The sequence below is a fragment of the Belonocnema kinseyi genome, chromosome 9 (genome assembly GCF_010883055.1).
Source record: "Belonocnema kinseyi isolate 2016_QV_RU_SX_M_011 chromosome 9, B_treatae_v1, whole genome shotgun sequence".
NCBI lineage: Eukaryota > Metazoa > Arthropoda > Insecta > Hymenoptera > Cynipidae > Belonocnema > Belonocnema kinseyi.
Genome location: NC_046665.1, coordinates 38,318,159 through 38,340,528, shown reverse-complemented (window position 1 = coordinate 38,340,528; position 22,370 = coordinate 38,318,159). Strand labels below are relative to the sequence as shown.

General features: G+C 31.8%; 1 protein-coding gene across 1 annotated transcript; it reads left to right on the top strand.

Annotated features, from left to right (window-relative positions):
- Positions 1–1,054: 1,054 nt before the first annotated feature.
- Positions 1,055–21,784, top strand: LOC117179369 (protein abnormal spindle-like). Its single transcript, XM_033371085.1, has 6 exons — positions 1,055–1,244; positions 1,469–1,654; positions 11,605–17,365; positions 17,463–17,647; positions 20,939–21,058; positions 21,140–21,784. The coding sequence occupies exons 1-6, from the start codon at positions 1,233–1,235 to the stop codon at positions 21,362–21,364; spliced, it is 6,489 nt and encodes a 2,162-aa protein (XP_033226976.1). The 5' UTR covers positions 1,055–1,232; the 3' UTR covers positions 21,365–21,784.
- Positions 21,785–22,370: the final 586 nt, after the last annotated feature.

Genomic DNA, 22,370 nt, shown 5'->3' with positions numbered 1-22,370 from the left:
GGCCGAATATTATTTATAGCTTATTACTTGTGAGACAAGGTGGTAATATATTTTATTATTTAATGAAATTTTAATTATTTTCTATTTATTTTATTAAAATATATTTTATAAATTTTAAAAATAATAAATTGTTTAAATAATTACATGGCGTGCTTAAAAAATGTAAATACTCCAATGCATGACCAAATATTACATTCCATCTAGAAAATAGATTATTTAAAAAAATATTTGGAATAAATAATTGTTTAAATGAGTTTAATTCATTTAAATAATTAAAAATTGCTTAAAAAGTTATGGGAAATATTCAAATTGTCCATTATTAATTATTTGTATGAAATAAGAAGACTGAAATTGCTATTCCTTCCTATAAATTCTTCATTTTTTTGGTTCCTTAATACTGTTCTGTTAAATATTGCGAAGCCGATTAAAAGAAATATGATTTGCTCTTTTTTCATTGTATACTTACAATACAAAACTTTTGTTCTGAAAATTGTTAATTTACACGTTAAACACTTTATAACTTAGCCATTCATGTTCTCAAAATCCCGCCACGTAAGGCTTGAGATTTGTTGGTTATGTTGCACATCGAACATGTGTGTCATCACGTTGAATTATTATCTACAGTCTCTTTTTTCTGATCTTACAATGATTTATGAATTTTAATTCGGACTGTGTGCAAAAATGATTATAAGTGTATTTAATTATTTTTAATTAGCTGTTTCTTCATATTTTGAGTTTTACCCATTTACAACACATGACCGGTAAATGACGGGTAAATGACAGTCAAAACGTTTTCAGTCCCATCACTGACCGAGTATGGGCCCTGTCATAGTATTGGACCGCATCTCGTTTCAGATCTGGGATCACTGGTATGGCGTAATGTTAGAAAGTTAGAATACTCAATTCTATCTATACAAAGCTCAAATTTCCCGCCTAGGAGTTGTGCTGCCACCTCGGGCCGAGGAGAAAAAAGAAAATTGGAAACGCGCCCTCTTTGAGGACGCCATCTTAAGTTATGAATTCAAACGGCTGTCAAAACCGTTATTTGGAGGAAAGTCAAGGGAAGTTGAGAAATCTCGTCGGTCGTCGAAAAAATGATTTGCAATGTCTTTTGACACTATTAAACAAGTTTTTACATCGCGATCGGGTCCTTAATTCTCTTTTTAGCACTTTTTGTTGTTTCGCGTGAAATGTTTACCAGTTATTGATAAAAGTAACCCCTTGTATCAATCATGTTTTTCCAGGTAAGATAAACACGACACCGACTTCTTGTTAGTATAATTTTATAATCAGTGTTTACATTCACTTGAAATTTATTTCTACCAATTACCAGCATAGGATTAAGTTATATTCCAATTATTTCCTTATGACGTTGTATTTTTTCCCTAATAACCCTAGTAGGATATGTATTACTCTATATCGATTTTTTGGTTATGGACGTGTTATTTATTTCCGTATTTTTCAACAGATTAATGTTACTCCCAAAGAGAAAAAGGCTTCCGAGCCTTCTGTTGAGCATGTTAAACCAACCAAAGATTTTGATTTGGTTCTTGCTCCATTTCAACCACAAACTCGAATTAGTATGGAAACTCCTGTAAATACCGAAACAGAAAGTTTTTTACACGTAAAAAATACTAACAACCGCATTCTAAAGGTAAGTACCTCACGATTTGAAGAATTTTAATCACTTATACTAAATCGATATTTGTATGTTATTCTTTTATTATTTTTCTATGCTCAATAGTATTTGTTTTCTGTATTAAATTATTTGAGTGAAATCGTTGAAGTTATTAGAGAAATTCGTTAATTATAATAAGAACATTTTTTTTTATTCTTCAACTTCTGAACTTTGTTACACATAAATCATCACAAATTGCCGACCGAGCACTTATTTTCCCCAAGTTTTTCTACATTAATGAAAATATGACGAAAAAATGTAGGGAAACAATAGAGAACACTAAAAATCCCGTTGAAAATTACGTTCTTCGAAGTTGTTGTAAACTTGTAACTGTTCCCCAATGAATTTTATTAGATTTACAACAATTTTACTTAGAAGTGGGATATTACCACGCGGCAATCATGGGACAGAAAGATACTAATGGTCGCCGTGGAAAAATTAACTGCATTTTAACCGTTATCAGTATAATTTTACCATGTGGAACGTTGTAAATTTGCAAAAAACGGGGGCAAAAGTAGGAATTAATTAAAATTTACCACGTTAAAGTTATCTTTACACTTTTTTGGTTAAATTGTCACGAAGTTAATTGATGTAATTCTGTCATTTTTACTATGTTTGCCTTTGTAATTTTCAACCAGATTTTGTACAGTGAATTTATTGCGGGGCGAAACGATCTGCCATTTTCGAGATATTATTTTTAATGTTGGTACTTTAATTTTGACAACGGACTGTCGTAATCGCCTTTATTATTTCCAAAAAGGTCCTTCCTCAGATATAGATTCCCGCCTATTTTTAGGTCTAAGTATGACAAAAATTAATAATATAAATATTTTTTCTTTAAAACGCTTTTTTTACATTCTCATCAGAGAAGGTTTTAGAACGAAACAAAAAAACAAATGAAAATGAACATTTTAAGCCAAAAAGCGCACGATATGACAAAAATACTGAGAAGAAAAACTTTTATTTTCTAAATTCTTACAAGATTATTCTAAAACCTTTGAATTTTTCGTGAAAAATTGAACATTCAAATTTTGATCGTCAAAAAAACAATAAAAAATTCCATTTTGCCGTCAAACTATGCAAAATGCGAAAAAAAGATAAACTCACAAAAATATACACCGAAACAATATTTGCAAATTATTTTTTGATAGGACCCCTAGTTTTTGTTTAGTAAAAAAATGGCATTAAAAAAATTTTCATTTTTTGAAAAACGACACAAGGTATGAAAAAAATTGATAGGCAAAAAGTTGTTCAGCCAAAAAAGGTCGACAATTTTGTTAGTAATAATTTTTACATAGGACGAGCAGATTTTCTCTTATTTGTAAAAAAATAAGTTTAAAAATAAAAATAAATTTTTTTGGAAAAACGACATGGGAGATGAAAAAAAAGAGAATAAAACACATTTGATATATAAATGTTGAATATAATGTACAAAAGTTCATAATTCGCGCATTTTGTCATTCTAGAAAGTTTCCAACTAGAAATTATATAATTTTCGAAACTTCAAAGGTTCACAATATTTTTCGCAGTATTTAAAATTCTGCATTTTTAATGTGCAATTCTAAAATAATTTAATCTTTGAGGCCTTGAAGCTAAAGTTTTTTCTTAAATTAATTTTTAGATTAATAATTGGAGGTTTCGAATTTTCAATTTCACAATATTGTAGTTTCGAATACAAATATTCAAAACTTAAGAACCATTTCGCTATTAAATATTTCAAAATTTCATACTAAAAGCCTTTATAATCAGTTCTGAATTTAATAATGTTAGATGTAAATATAAAGCAATTTCGTACTGAAAAGCTTAAAATCGTACAATTTCAAAAAATGAAATTACACCATAGCAATATAGTTTTGTATTCTTTATCCTAATGCTTTATTTTCAATGTAACATTTTTAAATTGTCTGATTTTTAGTTGAACATTTAAACAAATAAATAATTTCAAATTGAAAAATATAGTATTCGGAAATTTCTATAATCATTAATAACTTTAAAGGAAGGTTTAAAATTTAAAAGTTAAAAATTGAGTTTAAAATAAAAAAAGATGAAAATTAAACTATCTGAAATCGATTCATCAGTAAACGGATCATTTCAGTAATTTTCAGTAATTTAAATATACTTGAAATAATTGCAATTTTAAAGAGTGTGGGTTTAAAAAATTTAATATCACAATTTTTTGTGACTAAATTTTTTTCAGTTCTATATGAAGTTCGCATTCGTTTAAGTTTGAACGTTGCGGAGTAAAGTTTTTTTCATTTTTAACGCTTCCCGTATAAAATTACTACTTATTTTGACAATTTTTTAGAATAATTAAATTAATTTGTTCATTTTAAAAAAAATTTCGGATCAGCTTTAATGTTCACTTATAATTTCATTATGTAATGACAATTTAATGAATTTTTTAACGAACCAATTTCCAAAATTCGAGTCTTAAAATATTCAATTTTTAACGTTTTAACATTGTTATATTTTCAAAATTTTAATGTAAAATCTTGCTAGTTTCGTGATTCTTCAAATAAAATTAAAATTGCTTAATTTTTATCGCTTCAACTCAGAAATTACACAGTTCAACTTCTTTTTTCTAATGAAATTGTCGAAAATCGTTCGTATGTATTGTTTTAATTTCAGACACTTGCAATTCGAAATCGTTAATTGTTCATTATTGTTTCTAAAATATTTGAAACATTATATTAAAAAATTTGTTTAGTATTGGATTTATAAATTTGCATATTTTCATGTTAGTAAATAGAAATTCAGAGACATGAACTATCTATTTTCCTTTATTAGGCACACAAATTTCCTTATCTTTCGTATTATATGATTTAAAGCCAACCAATTTCTTGCATAAAGGTTTGCTGATATTTATTGACTTACGCAATTGATAATATATCTGAAAAAACTGTGGGATTCGCAAATAGAGTTTTTTTTATAAACCGTGAGAAATCAGAAATATTTACAGGGAGAAAGTCGGGAGGCGAAAATTTAAGAAATAGAGGCCACCCTGTTACATTTAGAATAAAATCGAGTGCGAAGCACGAGGCAGGTGACGAGAATGTGTTCGTTAAAGCCGAAGGATCTTCAACCAATGAGAATTCACAATCACTAAATTACAGTTGTTGATGCTTTGAACTTTAATTTTAAAAAGTCTGCACAAATGTTGAAGAAATACAAAGATCGAGTGCATAACGCGATGTAAATACATTATCGAGGACGAAGCGCAAGTACCAATAGTCGTGCCCGCACAGCGGGTAGATTTTCTTGTATATGTTGAAACTCTAGCTGCATAAAAGGGAACATTTGTTTGAAATATAATTTTTTAATTTCAGAAATATTTACAAAATAATGCGTATATAAATTGTAGTTTTTTTTATTGAAATTGGTGGAATAAGTGTAAAAAAGTGCTTACTGAAGAAAACTCAGTTTTGTAGAAGATACAATTATTTTATAATGGAACAAAAAAATACCTTATGATGGCATGTCTTAGATTCGTGTCATTTGGGACCCATCAAGTTTTCATCAATTCTCAACATTTTGCGACCCCCCGAGCCAGAAAAATAGTCTTTACAAAAATGTCTGTCTTGTGGTCACACAATGGTTTCTGGTCCTAAAAACCCGGTCAAGTTCATTAGTCAGACTTCTACAGCCAATATTTATGTTTTTAGTCATAAAAAATAAAACCGAGAAACGTAAATACGTATTTTTCAATACCAATGGATATTATGAATTGTAACAATATAAATTTATTGAAATGATACATTTTTCAAGATATCTGAAAATAAAATATAATGCAAAATAAAAACAAATATTAAAGTAATTATGATAAATAAAGTTTGTACATTATTTTTAAGTATCTGCATAAAGAATATCAGCACGATAACAGGAATAAATACAATATACATTTAATATAATAGTGTTAAAAATAATATAGAAAAGTTCGCATTTTGGACACATTGGTAATTTTAAAAACATTTATGTTTTTACAAATTTTTTTAAATGTTAATTATTTTGTATTATGGGATTTAAAACTTTTATTTGATGCTGGCACAACATTTTACTTTCAATCAAATTTTAGATTTTTTAGTACTTCATTGATTTTAATCACTGATCAAATCGGTTGAAGAAACCTAAAAGGCGCTCCAAAAAATCACTGAAGTCGGCTTAAGTTATTCTGGCAGAGGATGGCTCACTGCCAGCAATCATTATTTTCCAATGGAAGAATTTGATACTCGATATTTTATCTAGGAATAATTTATTTGCTTTAAAATGTTTTAAAAAAATTATGGATTTTTTTATAATGGGCTGAATTTGCAACGGGCGTACCCCTGTTGGATCTCACGCTGCACGCTCGGTCATTAAACATCCGAACCCTCTCATTTTTGCAAAGGACTTTTAAAATTGAAGGACAACTGAAATTTGTCGATTGTGAATTCTCTTTTGTTAAAGCTCCTTCGGCTTTAACGAACACATTCTGATCGCCTGTCTCGTAAGAAAAAAAGGTTAAAAGCAACATTTCAGATCTAATTTAAAAACCTTTTTGTTATAAAAAAATCTTATTGTAGCTTTTGTCTTTTTGTCCAAAAATTTAATTTGTTTATCTGTGATATCATTTTCACAATTAAAACAAAAACTAAGCGTCTCATCAAAAAATGAGTATTAAGAAATGTGTAGCTCTTTTCTGCATGAACAACTTATGTCTTATTTATAACTTATTTTTTAGATCTTTTTTGGGTGTACAATTTCTGTCAACTCATATACTTTCGTATCTTTTACAATTTGACTGCCGAATGGGATTTTTTATTTCTTATTTTATTTTGTGGGGTCAAAATTTGGATTTTCGATCTTTCAAGAAAATTCTAAAACGTTTTTCTTCTTTTGGCTTTTTTTTCTTATCGTGCGCTGCTTGGTTTAAAATGTTTATTGTCGTTTATTTTTTTCAAATTGCTTTAACTTTGACAATTTCTATGTATCTAAAAAAGTCGTAAAGATTAATTGTTTGACCTTTGAAGTACTATGAATAGCGGTAAATAGAGTTTTTAAGTCTTGACAAAAAATGGTCTCAACCTTCTTCAAAATGCGCTAACTTTTTAGAATTTCATCAAAAACAGCTGGCTAACGAGCTCGTCCTTTCTTTTTATGGCCTTAAAAAGTGTGCCAACGTACAGTCCAATCCGAGCCCTCTTTCGAAGGTTATCCGATATACAGATGACAGATAGGCAGATACCGACGTATAAACTATTTTTTTCTGACTCAAGGGGCCTCAAAGCATCGACATTTGATGGAATCCGCGAGAGTCATTTTTCATATAAACACAATACCTTCTCATTGAGATGAGAATGAAAAAAGACGAGCATATTATAAGGATGATGCCAAATTTCATACAAAGGAATTTGCACATTTTCGAGAAAATTGTATTGGTACTAAGTGTCAGGTTCTCAATTTTATTTCCGCCTTGTATAAAATTGAAGATTAAAAATAGTCCACTTTTATCTCGATTTTTATCGATAAAGTATTTCAAAAAAGTTATATTTTTTTTGTAGAACCTAATATTTAAAAAATAAACTGAAGTGCAGAATACATGTTTATCATATATCGTAAAACAAATATAACTATATAAGTTCAACAAGTTTCAAGTGCCGAAAAACTGTTTTTAATTGAAAATAAATTCTCCTCAAATAATAAAACATGTTGAAAATGTGCAAACCGGGGACAGGAGTTTTTATCCATTATAAAGTTAAAACAGTTAAAATACATATAAAAAAGGTATAAATGTTTATTGGACCGATTTTAAGTCAAAATGTTTAAAATTTACATAAAACTTTAAAGCAAAAATATTTTTTCGCTGAATCTATGTAAATTAAATATTTTTTTAATGTAAAATATTTTAGGCGCTCAGACTTAAACTATTTTTCATTTGAATTTTGAAGCGTTGAAGAGTGTAATTTCAAATTTAGATTCATATTATTATTTTTTTTTTGTAAGGATGAAATATTAATGATGGTATCTTTGAATGAAAAGTATTGTTAATTATGAGGTCGATTTAGAACATAAAAATGGTAACTGTAACAATGCAAATTTTCGAACCTCATTTGTTGATATATTTTGACAGATCTTGGTATCTTGGTCTGAATGAGCATGTGTATTTCTACAATACTCTTATCTTTTATATAGAAACTGTAATCCTAAAAAATGCCCAGTGTTAAGTTTAGAGTCGGATTAGATAAGAATAAGATACTTTTTTCTATTTTACCTTTTTCTTCAAAATTGTTTTAGCTTTGAATTTATTTGCAATTTTCATTATATTTGGAGGAAAAAAATATACGTAGATTTTAATTAAATACATCCTTGAAAAAATAGTTGATGTTGATTCTATCGGTATTATAAAAATAACAAAAATTAATATGAAAAGCTTCAAATTTTAAAGAATTTTTATCACAGTATTGGCAGTAATGCCAGGCCCTTTAAACCAATTTTTTTAACACGGGTTGCTATTTAGTTAGTAGAATTCGATCGAATGTTTATAGCTACCTCCATACAAAATATGTCGCCATCAAGAATTTTGGAATTTTTTGAGTTGTATTTCAATATTCGGAATATAACAATGTAATAAGTAAACAATTTCTTAATTTTGAAAAGATGAATCAATTAATGTACTTAGAAACACAATTGCCAAATATTTAATCATTGTTTTTGAAAGAAAAATTTTGCATTTCTCAAGTACACACACTAATATTTTAACTATCAAATTTGTTCGTTTTAATGAATTGAATCTATTGAACTATATAAAAACCTTGAATGTTATATGGCTTATGCACCATAAATTACAATAATAAGCAATTATAAATAAATAAGAAGCGCAGGCGAAATCGCCTTTTCCATATCGCCTCAGGCTCCTTTTACAATATAAAATGCTGTTTTTTATCTCTTCAGACTCCCTTTGCAATAAAAATCCTCTATTCTTTCCCTTCTGACTCATTTTACAACCCAAAATCATCTTTTTCATGATAAATAAATATTTAAAAATCCTTTATGAGGAAGCACGGAATTTTAAATTTTCAGAAAGAAATTCTTGAAATGTAGAAACCATTAAAAAAGCATTAAACCTTATTTGAAAATATCACATTTCTTATAAAAAGTTAGGTTCATCTTTTGTGGATCTAAAAATCAATCTTCTCTTTTTTAGTGATAAAATCATCCTGTCTCCCCTTTTTTGAGCTCCGTTGGTGCTGTAATGTCAACTAATAAAAAACACTAGATATCAAAAGAATAGATCCTAAGAATAGATCCTCCTGTGTATATAAAACATAAAAGATGCGGTCCATTAACATAAGTTTTTTATTAATTATGCTTATACATCTACAATTCGCCAGAACTTTAATATTTTCGTAAAATAAATGATGTCAAATAAATAAATAGCGACACATATGACCTTTCATATATTGCTTCTATGGATGTCCACAATTATATTCATCCTTGTGTACCGTTACACCTACGACCATTTGTTCTCATCAATATAAATATTAAAGTACTTTCAAGTGTCGAAATTTCTTAGTCAATACTTACGAGTGCAGCCATATGATTGAAATTGAGATATGTATAATGTATTTTATTCATTTTAACTGATTTTATAGGAAGCCAGCGGCATTTCATTTGTACGAACGAATTTTCTCATTTATATAAAGAAATAACTTTGCTAATTTTAAGAATTAGAACCGAGATATGAATTTAGACTCTGTCTTAAAGATTAATCTTGAATTGTCTCTAAAGAAAAATCGTAAATAAACTTTTTAGCAGAGTGAATTTACCAAAAAAAAAAAATGCTGTACATAACACTAGCGCCACGGAAACTTTGCGATCCAATTACAATTTTTGTATACATTCTACGCGATTTTTGTTAGTTAAACTGCATTCTAGAATCATTTTTGAAAACTACACGTGATTTTCAACTTTTTATCTCATAAAATATAAAAATTATACACTTCAAAATGTATAAAAATGTGAAATAGATACTCTATATTGCAGTGACAGGGTGTCTACTCAACTGAAAAGCCTGGAATTATCAGGAAATTCGTATATATCTGGAAAAACCTGGACAAAAAAATCTTGCATGATTAATAGAAGTAGCTTTAACTATTTAGTTATTATTAGTGGATTTAACTATTTTTTTGAAAATTCATTTTCTTTAATGAAACAAAAATTTAACTATTGTATTTCTCTCTGAAAATTTACCCTTATTAGTTGAGAATTGATGTATTTTGTTGACGATTTTTCCTTTTTGGTAAAAAAAAGTATCTTTTTCGTCGAAAATTCAATAATTTGGTTAAAATTTTGGTCTGTTTTGACGGAAAAATCGTTTTTAGTTGAAAATTTAACTACTTGGTTCAAATTTAGATTCTTTCGATCATAAACTTCTTTTTACTAAAATTTGAACTATTTTGTTAAAATTTCGTTTTATTTTTGTAGAAAATTGTTATTCTTTTAACTTAAAATTTAACTATCCTATTTGAATATTCCATCATTTTAGTTGAAAATTTACCTCCTTGATTGAACATTAATCTTTTCAACTATATTAACTATTCAATTTTAGGTTGAAATTTTTTTAGCTAAAAATTCGTCTTTTTGGTTAAAGCTTTAAATCTTCTACTTGAAAATTCATCGATTTAGTAATAAATTCATCACTTTGGTTAAAAATTAATTTTTTCAACTGAAAATTTAAATATTACATTTTTCATTAAAAATTGATCTTTTTTAGTTGAAATTATACTATTTGGTTTTAAATTCATAGGTAAAATTCTTGGATTTTTCGTAGATATCGCCTACTTGGATGACTGTGAACTCTTAATGCCAATAAAAAAACTTCCTGGAATACAGTTTTGATAGGTTTTCACATAGCCTTTCCATTGATCATAAGTATTTCTTAAAAAAAAAACACATTTGACCTTCAAGAATTAAAGTTAAAAAAATTTTTTTTTTTGGGGGAAAAGGGCCCATTTTTTCAAATCTCAAAATAAAGCTTAAGTTTTTCCCTTTATGAGCTTTGAGGTTAAAAAGTGGGATTTTTATTGTTTTTTATAGAAATAAGCAATGAGTGGTTTACATTTTAGTTTTGACAGGGTTTTTTTACGCTTTCTCCATTGTTCATAAGGATTTTTTGAAAACAAAAAAAATATCGGACCTTCAACAATGAAAGAAAGCTCGTGTTTTTTTCCTTGAGGAACCTTTATAATAAAGAGTAAAATTAAATTTTTTAGTGCTAAAAATAATCGCTTAGAACATGGGTGCACGAGCGCAAGCGGCATTGGTTATACCGAAGTATTTTAAACTTATTTTCGTCAATAAAAATATAAATTTTTTAAGTTGTATTTTTGAAGTTCAAATGTTTTTTTTTTTTTAGAAAAATTGTTGCGGCTAATGAAAAAGGCGTGAAAAAACCTATCACACTTTTAGTAGAGAATATTTTTTCTATTGTTATTGAAAGAGTAAAAATTACAAAAACAGATGATACCTCAAAAACCACTCATCGCTTATTTTTACTAGTAAACAATAAAAATTCCACTGTTGACCTGAAATCCGTTTTTGACGTTCAGTTTTGAAGGTAAAGATTTATTATTGAAAAAAGTATCCAGTGTACATTAAAATTTCTTCATTTCAAAATTTCTCATTAAAAGTTCTTTCTTAGTAGACTTCAATTTACAGATTTCAGCCACTAGGAGGCATACTTAATTCATTTTTTCGCTGAGAAAAAGTAATGAAAAAAAATTCATTTATATTCTGTGTAATTTTGCATGGTGATTTGACGTTTTCGAGACAAATTGATTTTTCTGTAAAAACAGACTAGGATGAGCGACCTCTAAATGTTATCCGAATTGTTTCTCCTTCGACGAGATTCATTTGATCACTTGAAAGTTAATTTATTTTGCCGCTTTAAGGTAACCATAACAAAGAGGCCACCCCAAGAACGAAATGTCGACATAAGTTTCACAAGTGCAACCATCGAAGCCAACGCCAGTATCACTTTAGAAATAATTTGGTCTCCCAGAGAACCCGGTTCCTGGCGCGATGTTCTTCAATTAACCGACAGTCGTCGTGTTAAATACGACATCCCTCTGGTGATGCAGGCTTCAGATCCTCGAAAAAATCATCTCAAATCTCGACCAAAGGTCAGAAAACCTCTCATTTCTACATCCAATACTACCCAATCATCGTATCCCTCCAGGAATGCTCTCCCCCTTAAAAAAGAATCTGGCCCCGTTAAACAGAATATGCAGCCCAGAAGTAAAAGATCAAGAGTTGATTGCTTTCTCGATGAACCCGACAAAGAAAATAGATCCAGAAACACCGAGCGCGATCGTTTTACCGAATCCGCAACAACTAAAAAGCAGAGAAAAGAAACTTTCATCACCTCTTCGGTTACTTCCACAATTCACTCCGGCACTTTTAGGCTAACTCCCGTGCAATTTAAATCTGAATCGAGACAAGCAATGTCAGAGACTCAAGTGCTAGACTACAATTTCTCTGCCCAAGAAGACAGTTTTCTTATAATGCAAGAACGAATTGAAACAAAAACTCTACGAAGAGAAACTTACGTTACGACACCGAAATATCGACAGAATTTGATCAAGATTGATGAAAACGAGGAAGAGAGAGATGAGTTCGATGATTCCCTATCACCTCGTAAACCACTTAAACCAAAAGAGCTCTCGGATTTTTCTTTATTAATGGATAACATTAATTTTACTCCTACAAATCCCGTGACTCCACATAAATCGTGCGAATTCTCTCCGCGAGAATGTTCAACTGGAAATAAATCCGACGGCAGCGGAATGATAGATTCAGTGGCTTTAACAGGGGATTCGAACTCCACCTTTGAGATCAGCGACAATAAACTCGAACAGGAAATAGTACCTGAAAAAAAGGTTTGTATTCCATTCTCTCCCCCACGAAGAAAACACCTAACTTTCCTGAAACCGACTCGCCTTGCTCAGAATTTCGAACTCCTAACGCCAATAACTCCAGCCCCACAACGTAAAATAGAATTCGCTTCCTCATCTCTTCTTTCTGTGGATTGCTCGAATCTAGAAACTCCCAGAAGATTCAACACATCTTATAGAGATTTGGATTCAAGTACTGCCAAAGAAGTTCTCGAAGCTGACATGTGGGTCAAGCCACAGAATATTTTCCCCGTAAGACGAGTAATTGCAGAAAAAACACCCCAATTTAAAGAGGAGAGGAAAGAACTACCAAATGGTGGGAAAACCTTCGAATTAAATGATTCAAAAAGCCTTCTTTTAGAAATTTCTCCTCCGAAAGCTCGCAAACATAAATTATCTCCACCTAAATATTTCAAACCTGCAGAAAAAATCAAAAAAATCTCTCCAACGAAGAACGGAAGAATAATAAAAAACCATGAACCTGTAAAAAGGAAACAACAGCTCAGCAAGTCTATCAGAAACACTAGCGTTTCGATTCCAGGAGTGAGAATCGCAAACCTTTCCCTTGCAGGAATAACTAGGAATAAAGCAAGCCAATCTTTGAAAACTAAGAAGGAAACGAGCGTGAAGCTTCATGACCCTAATGATTTTGTCATGAAGTTTTGCAATCCAGATCCCTTTGCTGCAACAACCACCGAGGATCCTTTCCTTTCTAGTACCTTGTACTACGATGACCATTGGGTCTTCCTTCAGGAAGTTGAATTCAAAAAATGGCTCAATGCCTTGATGACTCCACCAGAACATTTAAACACTGACGTGGACACCGCCTGTGTGGATATTGGAAAGGTCTGGCAATCTTGCCGATTGAAGGAAGATGTAGTTCTCGCGGAATCTAAAGAATCAATTTCGGCTCGTTATCATACAAATACGAGATTAAATACTTTAAGGAAAGCAGCCTGCCTGATGTTCCGGAATTCGGAAGTGGCAAATGCCCTCTCGAGAGCGACTGTCTGCGTAGAAAAGGGAATCCTCGTCATCAGGCAAGACCGAGATCTTCACCGAGACATCGGCCTGCAGAAGGAAATCCTTGAACTCTTTCTCAGCTACAATCCCCTCTGGTTAAGGATTGGTTTGGAAGCCGTCTTTGGAGAAACGATTCCCCTGCAATCAAACAATGACTTGATAGGATTAACCAGATTCCTCCTCTCGAGATTCTTCTCCGATCCGTTTATCTTGAAACAACACTCACATCCTACAGTTGTTGGCATGAAGCTGCCGACCTTTACTGCGACCATGAACAAGTTCATGCTAAAAAAGTTCCTCCTCGTCGTTTACTTTCTCGACTACGCGAAGACAAACAAACTAATTGGCCATGATCCATGCCTTTTCTACAAAAAGGCCCCGCACAAAGACAGTCGATCGATTCTTCTGACATTCTCGAGAGAAGTTCTAAGTGGAATCGGAGATATTACGAAAGTTCTGAGATCTCATGGATACGTCGTGACGCACAAGCAAACTTACTTGGACGAGTTTGATTATGCGGTCCAGGATATGAGCTCAGATTTGAGAGACGGAGTGAGACTTTGCAGGGCGATGGAGTTGATCACTGGAAAAAGGGATTTAACTTGTCACTGCAGAGTTCCTGCGATTTCGAGGTTGCAGAAGGTTCATAATGTCAATATTGCTCTGACGGCTTTGCTCAATTCAGGTTACGTTCTGACTGGAGACATTGACGCTAAGAGTATATGTGACGGACATAGAGAAAAAACGCTGTCCCTACTTTGGCAAATTATTTACAAATTCCAAGCTCCAAGATTCGAAAAGGCAGCCTCTTGTATCCAAACTTGGTGGCGTTCGAAACTCTGGTACGTCCGTGTGAAGAACTTGTTGAAGAAACGTAGAAATAATGCAGCTTGTGTTATTCAAAGAGCCTGGAGGTGTTACTTGGCGAAGAAGAAATTGAATCAGCTAAGGGTAGAGTACGAAAAGAATCTGGAGTTAAGAAACAAAGCTGCTCGAGTTATTCAGGTGAACTGGAAATTCCACAGAGAGGGAATTAGACAAAAATGTAAATATCTCGAGACTAAAGAGGCGAGTAGGAAGATTCAGAGATGGTGGAGAAGAATTCGAGAGACAAAGCCTTTTGTTGAAACCTTTAGAAAGAAACGCGAGCTTGTGATTCTGGTGCAAAGAGTTTGGAAAAGCAAGAAGCTGATGGAGAAAGACCTAGCACAGTATCAGAAATTGAGAGAAGTAGTTTCCAAAATCCAGGGTAGAAGGAGAGCGACACTTCTGGGAAGATCAAAACGAGAGGAGTTTGAAAGATTGAAAAAGTCGGTTTTGATTATTCAGAGAAGGTGGAGGGCTTTGAAGTTGATGAAGAAGGAAAGAGAATCTTATGAACAGGTTCTTGTCGCTGCTCGAGTACTTCAAAATTGGTGGAGGCGTGTCTTGCTTTTGAAAAAAAATCGGAATCATTTCCTCTTAATGAAATACGCAGTCAAGGTCTTCGAAAAAAGATGGATTGAGAAGAAGACAATTGGCGAGGAGAGGAAGGATTACCTCAAGACAAGAAATAGTGCGATTGTTATTCAGAGAACATGGAGAAGATACAGAGAAACTAGAGGAGAAGTTTCCCGCCTTCGGGTTTGCAAAAAGTCTGCTATTAAAGTCCAATCATGGTGGAGGTCGGTTGTGATTCTTCGGCAGTATAGAATAACGAGAAGCAGTTGTTTGAAGATCCAAATCTGGTGGAGATCTCTGCTGTTATCTAAAGCTTGCCAATCGGAGTATTTAAAAAAGAAAAATGCGGCTCTGGTTATACAGAAAAACTGGAGAATGACAAGAACAAAGAGGGAATATTGGCAGATGAAGTCCGCAGTTTTATGTATTGAATCATGGTACGAAAATATTCTCATTTCAAGATCAGTTCGAGAGGAATTCTTGAGAAAGAAGAACTCTGTAAAGAAGATTGAAAATTGGTGCTCGAATCTAAAAACTGCAAAACTCGAGCGCGAGAAATACCTAGAATTAAAAAGAAGAGTCGTGTATGTTCAAAGAATATGGAGGGGGAATAAATTATCTCAGAGAACACAACAAAGTTACTTGGAAATGAAATCGAGTGCTGTGAAGATACAATCTTGGTTTAGGATGGTGGTACAAAAACAGAAATATGCAAATATATTGAAAAGACAAAAAGCAGCGAAGGTTATTCAGGAAAGATGGAGATCAACTGTAGCGAAACGTAACGCTCAAGCTCTTTATAAGAAAGTTCGAGAAGCTGTTTTACTTTTGCAAACAAGGTGGAGAGCTGCGAAACTTGCGAGGGTGAAGAAAAGCGAGTTTTTGGAAATGAAGGAGAAAGTCATCAAGATTCAGAAAAACTGGAGATGCCACGCAGCGAGAAAAGCTTTCGAGAGGAAAAGAAAGGCAGCGATTGAGATACAGAATTGGTGGAGACATAAAATTTCTGGAATGAAAACACGAGCTGAATATCTTAGATTGAGGCATCTAACGATTTGTCTTCAAGGACGTGTGAGAAGAAATCAGCTCACCTTGAAGACGAGCGAAAATTATTTAAGATTGCGAGATGCTGCAATAAAGATTCAACGAAGGTGGAGAGCAGAGAGAATTGGTAGAGAAGTGAGGAAGGAGTTTGTTGAGTACAGAAGAGTTGTGGTTTTTATGCAATCTAAATGGAGAATGAAGACCGAATTGAGAACATACGAGAAGATTAGAGAAGCAGTTTTAAAGATACAGTCATTCTGGAGAGCAGAGCTTTTGGGAAGAAAAACGAGAATGAATTATTTGACTCAGAAATCAGCAGCGTTGGGGATTCAACGTCGATGGAGGGAAGTGAGACTCGGAAATAAAATCAGGCAACAATTCCTCAAGTATCGCCGATCGGTGATAGTTTTTCAATCGAGCTGGAGGATGATAATGGCAGTGAGGAAATATAAGAAATTAAAGATGGTTTGCTTGGTGATCCAATCAGTTTGGACAGCGAAGATTGAAGGAAGAAAAACGAGAGAGCACTTCTTGGGTCTAAAATATGCAGCTCTTCTTCTCCAGAGACGCTTCAGGGCTAATAAACTTCGTAAAATTGAAATGGAGAAGTACACGATTTTAAGAAAAAGGGTAGTTTTTATTCAGGGAAAATGGCGAGCGCAACTTATAGCTCGAGAATGCAGAGAAGAATTCGCTCGCCGTAAAACGGCTGCGGTGAAAATTCAAAATTGGTGGAGATCGATTTTGATAATGCAAAAGTGCAGAAATGATTATCTGGAAAGGAAAAGTGTTGTCGTCAAACTTCAGAGAAGATATCGAGGGAATGTAATTGCGACAGAAGTCAGAAAGGAATATGAAAAATTGAAGGAGACAGCTTTGAAAGTGCAAGCGTGCTGGAGAACTGTTTTGGCGAGAAGAAGATTGAAGGAACTTTTAATTCGTCGGAAGGAGGCAGTAGTTTTGATTGAAAATTGGTGGCTGGAAGTCTTGAGGATGAAAGAGATTATGATGGAGAGAAGAAGAGAAATGAGAAGGATTAACAATGCTGCAGTTAAGATTCAAGCTGCTTGGAGAGGATATAAAGTTAGACAGGCTGAATGTGCAAGAATGGCGGAATTGAGAGAAAGGACTGAACAAGCTGCAAGAAGAGCGATACCGGCACATACTTTGGCGAATAGATTGCAGGAAGCGATTAATGTATTCCTTTTTTCCAATGACCTTGGTCGACTGTCGATGTGCCTCTCTTCTTTAGGTAAGTTTGTATTTTTTTGAAAAAGAAATACACGTATTATCTTTACAAAAAGTCATTCGTCACACTATTCTCACTAAAATATTTATCTTTTTCATAGACGTTATAACACGCTTATCACCAAATGGTTGCCTCACAGTCTGCAAAGTTGGTTTGGTGGACAAAATCTACATGACGTTAGTTAAATCAAATAGATCTGTACCATGGTTTGATGCGTGTACACGAGCAACCAGCGTTTTGATAACGCTGGCAAAATATCCTCCTACGAAGGCATTCATATTGAAGGTATTGCAATTTTTTAAACCCCTTTTAATAAAAACTTCCTGGTCCTTTTCAGATTTTCAAAACTTACCTGATCATTCAAATTCTACGATTCAATCCTTTACAACTGAACATTATATAATTTGACTTATTCCAAAAAAATAATTTCCAAATTTACGAACCTTATGTCGCACAGTTCTAAATGACATAGTGCAGTACAGTTTCGATAGGGTTTTACATGCCATTTCCATTGATGAAAAGGATTTTTCGACAAAAATAAATATTTAACCTTGAAAAAAGTAGGTCAAACTCAAATTGAACTTTTTTCGAAAAAAGTGTTTTTTTTTCATTTTTTTGTCTCAAAAGATAGCGTAAGAAAGGTTAAAAAGGTCAAAAGTAAATTTGATTTGTTCACAGGACATATTTATTTTTTCGGGCTAGAAAAGCAACTTGAGTATTTTCCTTGGAGACCCTTGAGATCAAAAAGTAAAATTTAAATGTATTGACTAAAAGAAATGGTAAATGCTCTGTTATAGCCAATGACGCTTCCGCACGCTCTATGATGATCTAAAAAATTGTTTTTATCAATGACAAATTTAATTTTACTTTTTAACACCAAGGTCCTTAAAGAAACATACCAAGCCTTTTCTAAGTGTCCTTCTGTGAAAAAATCAAATTTATTTTTACTTTTACTTTCAAAGAAAATTATTTGCTTCCTTTGAAAGGTGACCGCCAAAGAAAGAAGCTACTAAAATTGTAGTATGACATTTTTTTCACTAAAATCAAAAGAATTCTAAATCGCCAAAGCAGATGGTATATTCTCAAAAACCACTAAAAGCTTATTTTCATAAATAAACATTTAAAACCCCACTTCTTATCATCAAAGAACTTAAAGGGAAAAACTTTAACTTTCTTTTAAGATAAAGATATGGAAGAAATAGACTTTTTTTACAAAAAAAGACAAATTTGTTTTTAACCTTATTTTGTTTCTCTTCTTTTTAAAAAAATTCTCATGATCAATGTAAAGGGTGTGAAAAATCCTATCGAACCTCTAACGGAAAATAATTTGTTTCTTGCAACACCCACCTATACGAGAATAATATTGACCCATTAGTATTTCGAAACACGTCTGTTTTACGTATCGCTGCAATGGGCGCGCAAGTGCACTTTAAAGGTAAGTAACTTTACGCACCGGCAAAATAATAATAATCTTAAAAATTCTTTAAAACAAAATATACTCCAATTTGGCTGAAAACGATTATATGGGATCGTAAATTTATTCAACAAGCGTTTTAAAAAAAGGGCTTAATAATTTTCTCGGATGTTTATTGCAGAAAATAGTGTTTGAAAACAGCAATTGCCTTCAATTGTCCGTACTCGTTTACTTTTTTGTGCTCGTTTCACTTGATCAACTCTTAAAGTTTTAAGTTTTAAATTAAATAAAATTATATAAATAGAAGTCTGAACTAAAATTGTTCAAGTGTTAACTCTTCAAATAAAACTTAAACAGATTTCATCGATTTCAGTATAAAATCCTAAAATTTAGACAATTTTCACCTCTTCTGACCAACACGATGAACGCACAAATAAAAATAAAAATGTCATGGATCTATTATTCTTTTATCCTAAAAACATCAAATTTATAGGCATATATCGTTTAGTGTACATATGTTTGTACATATGTGGACATCAGTACTATCTGGAATGAAAAGTTAGAAAAAAAATGTGATTCTAAAATTATTTTATTTACTTGAAACTAGTATATCTATAGTATATTACATGTCGCACGTGTTTGTCTAGAATAATACAAACCTTTTTTAAAGTTTTTATGAACTGTAGTAGAACTATAATACAAATAAACATTTTCAACTTACAATGGACAATACTGTGTGTAATAGGGATTATAATTGTAGAAATAAGATTATGATAGATAATCAGTAAGAACATTGACCGGATCAGCAACCTATTTTCTACTGACGTTGTTGCACGAAGAACTAGCGTACATATATGTGGACAAACATAAATTATTTTGCAAATGCTTAAGATTGATTTTTTTTGACATCGGTCTTGGAGTATATGTTTTGCCTTTTCAAACGCTACCAAAATTGTATAATGCATCTTTAAAATTAATAAATATTTTTTTATAACACTCTTTGTTTGATAACATACGTGACACATTTTTCTTTCTTCCGATTTCAATTATAAAAGACAAATGTTATTTTTTAATTAAACAACGCGATTGATCCTCGTAACATTTTATTTGGAGAAGTTAATGCTGCCTGCGGTTTCACAAAAAAAAACTTAGGGCACGTCACAATTGTAAATTTAATACCTGTCCACATATGTGGACACCGATCAGAAGAGGTTAATTCAAAATTCGTATCCAATTTTCAAAATTTCAATCCTAATAGTATTGAGTAGTTTTAATCTTAAATTAAAGTACCGTCCGGGAGAATGAATACACCTAAATAGTAAAAAAATTAACCTTGAAATAGAAAATGTAGAAGTAGTGCAGGACGAAAATCGCTCGGTCAAGCGACGAATGTGCATGGACAAATAACAGAAGACTGAGCACCGCTCGGCCAAGCAATTTTTGTCTTTCGCACGCCTCTACATTTTTTATGATAATTCGGGAACCAGTGAACATTTTTACTGTTTCTTGGGCTCACTTTAAAGAGAAGATGCAGGCTCCTTTTTTTGTAACTTTTACCATTATTTTCCTAGAATTTGTCAGGAGTTGAAATTGAATCATAAAAATTGGCAAGTGTTTCGAGAAGCATATTTTTATCGCTACACCCCTTAAAAGAGTTATATAATATTTGAATAACCTCCTTAATTATTCATATGTGAATGGTTAAATTGTAATCAACTAAATTTATTGAAAATTCGAAAATATTTAAGTTGATATGCACATTTATAAAATAATTTCGCGAGTATATTATCAATAAGTTTTCTCTTTAGTCGTTATAAATATCTAAATGTGTAGTAAATATTCTTCAATTTATAAAAATAGTTTGATAAAAGTACAAATGATTTCTTGGTTATACTTGTATTATTACTAGGGAATAATTATTAAAGAAAATGATAATATTAAAAATATAATTAATCCATTTTTGTTGCTAAAGTCCATGAATTTTGTGAATGAACAAAACAAAAACGTTATTTAATTTAATATCACAATTAAAATGAAATAAAATTAGGCACTCTCGAAAACATTCCTTGAGTTTTCCCTGATCAAAAAAATTCCGTGGCATTTTTAGGTTTGCCAAGTGAGTAGACACCCTGTCAATCCAATCTTTCCAATCTAATTTTCAGGAGGAGTACATCGAAACCATGGCAAGACTCTTGAATGTAACAGTGGAAAAGGAACCCAAGCTCTTCCTTCATCTTGCTACTTTAATGTACGTGCTAGTTGACGATCCTGACTACGCGAAGGTAATTTTATCACTAATACCCACCTAAAAATCACTACATAAATTATGTACAAAATTCTAATTAATTTGTTTTTAAGCACAGGCAGTATTACAAGACTCGCGTACCGTCTGGTTACTCAACTCTCTCTACGACACAATAACTCGAAAGAAACACAAAATCCCGGCAGTTAATCCAAAAACAAAGGAAGAAGAAATGCCAAGTCCGAAACCGGACTGGGGACTCAGGCAAAAGCAGCCTCGCCTTTTCTCCAATGTTCTTCACGCTACTAAGTCTATCTTGCGAAAACTTGGTGAATACCAAGATTAAGCAGTCGCCTGGTCAAATTGAAAATATTACAAAGATGAGAAAACGATGCGGCCTTAATGCATTATTTAAATATCGACGTTTCTTGTCTGATGAAATATATGCCATTGTATTTAGTGATTTGAAAAGTAGTTTGTAATTCTAAAAAGAAAACAGGTAGTTACTGTACTCTAGTTTTTGATAAGAGCCATTTATTAAGTATTAGTCTCTTAATAAGCATTTTTTAAATTTGTATTATCTTCTTTATAGTTTTATTATTTACGACTTTCACTCTTGTGCTAATCAAACAATTTTGCCTGAGAGAGCGCTTAAATATAATTGTGAATACCTAGTAGATAATTTGGGAAATACCGAGGTATATGTGTATAGGATATAGGATATTTTTGTTTTGAAATTATGAATAAAAGATTGCGGTATGCTAAAGAATTTATTTTATTCTTTAAAAACATTTGTGTGATTAAAAATAACTGCTGACTTTGAAATCTAATTTTGTACCTTGACTTCAACTAGTGGCATGACCCAGGAAAGTTGTAGTGAACATCTCAAATTCATACCGCTTATAGTCTAGACGCCAATACCCATTTCTGTCGGGTCAACGAGGTCCATTCGCTTTTTTTATTCTTATGTAAAATGGTCTCCAGAATCCAAAACTTTGTAGCAGAATTCTGGCAACTGTGCCGTTCTCGAGATATTCGAAATTAATTATTGTTTTATAAACGTTACATTAAACAATTAAAATTTGAAATTTTGTTCTCTTGTTAGGTAAGCTCATGAGAAATAATAGTTATTTCGGAATTTTTTCGCTCCGATGAATGTTTATTGCACAAATTTAATTAACGTGGAAAATAAGTGACAAATGTTTTTATCAATAACCAAAAAACTATTTTATGAATGGAAAAAAGTAACACTCTTTTAAAAATACCAGCTGAAATACACATTTTCGAAATAAACACTGTTCCTCTAAAGTTAATAATTTCAAGATAACAGAGCTTCTGTTATAAGTCATTTT

Excerpts from the sequence above, each read along its gene's own strand:
- LOC117179369 (XM_033371085.1), top strand. Across the intron at positions 1,655-11,604 it reads CTAACAACCGCATTCTAAAG|GTAACCATAACAAAGAGGCC; the intron begins GTAAGTACCTCA and ends TGCCGCTTTAAG. Across the intron at positions 17,648-20,938 it reads CGAAGGCATTCATATTGAAG|GAGGAGTACATCGAAACCAT; the intron begins GTATTGCAATTT and ends TCTAATTTTCAG.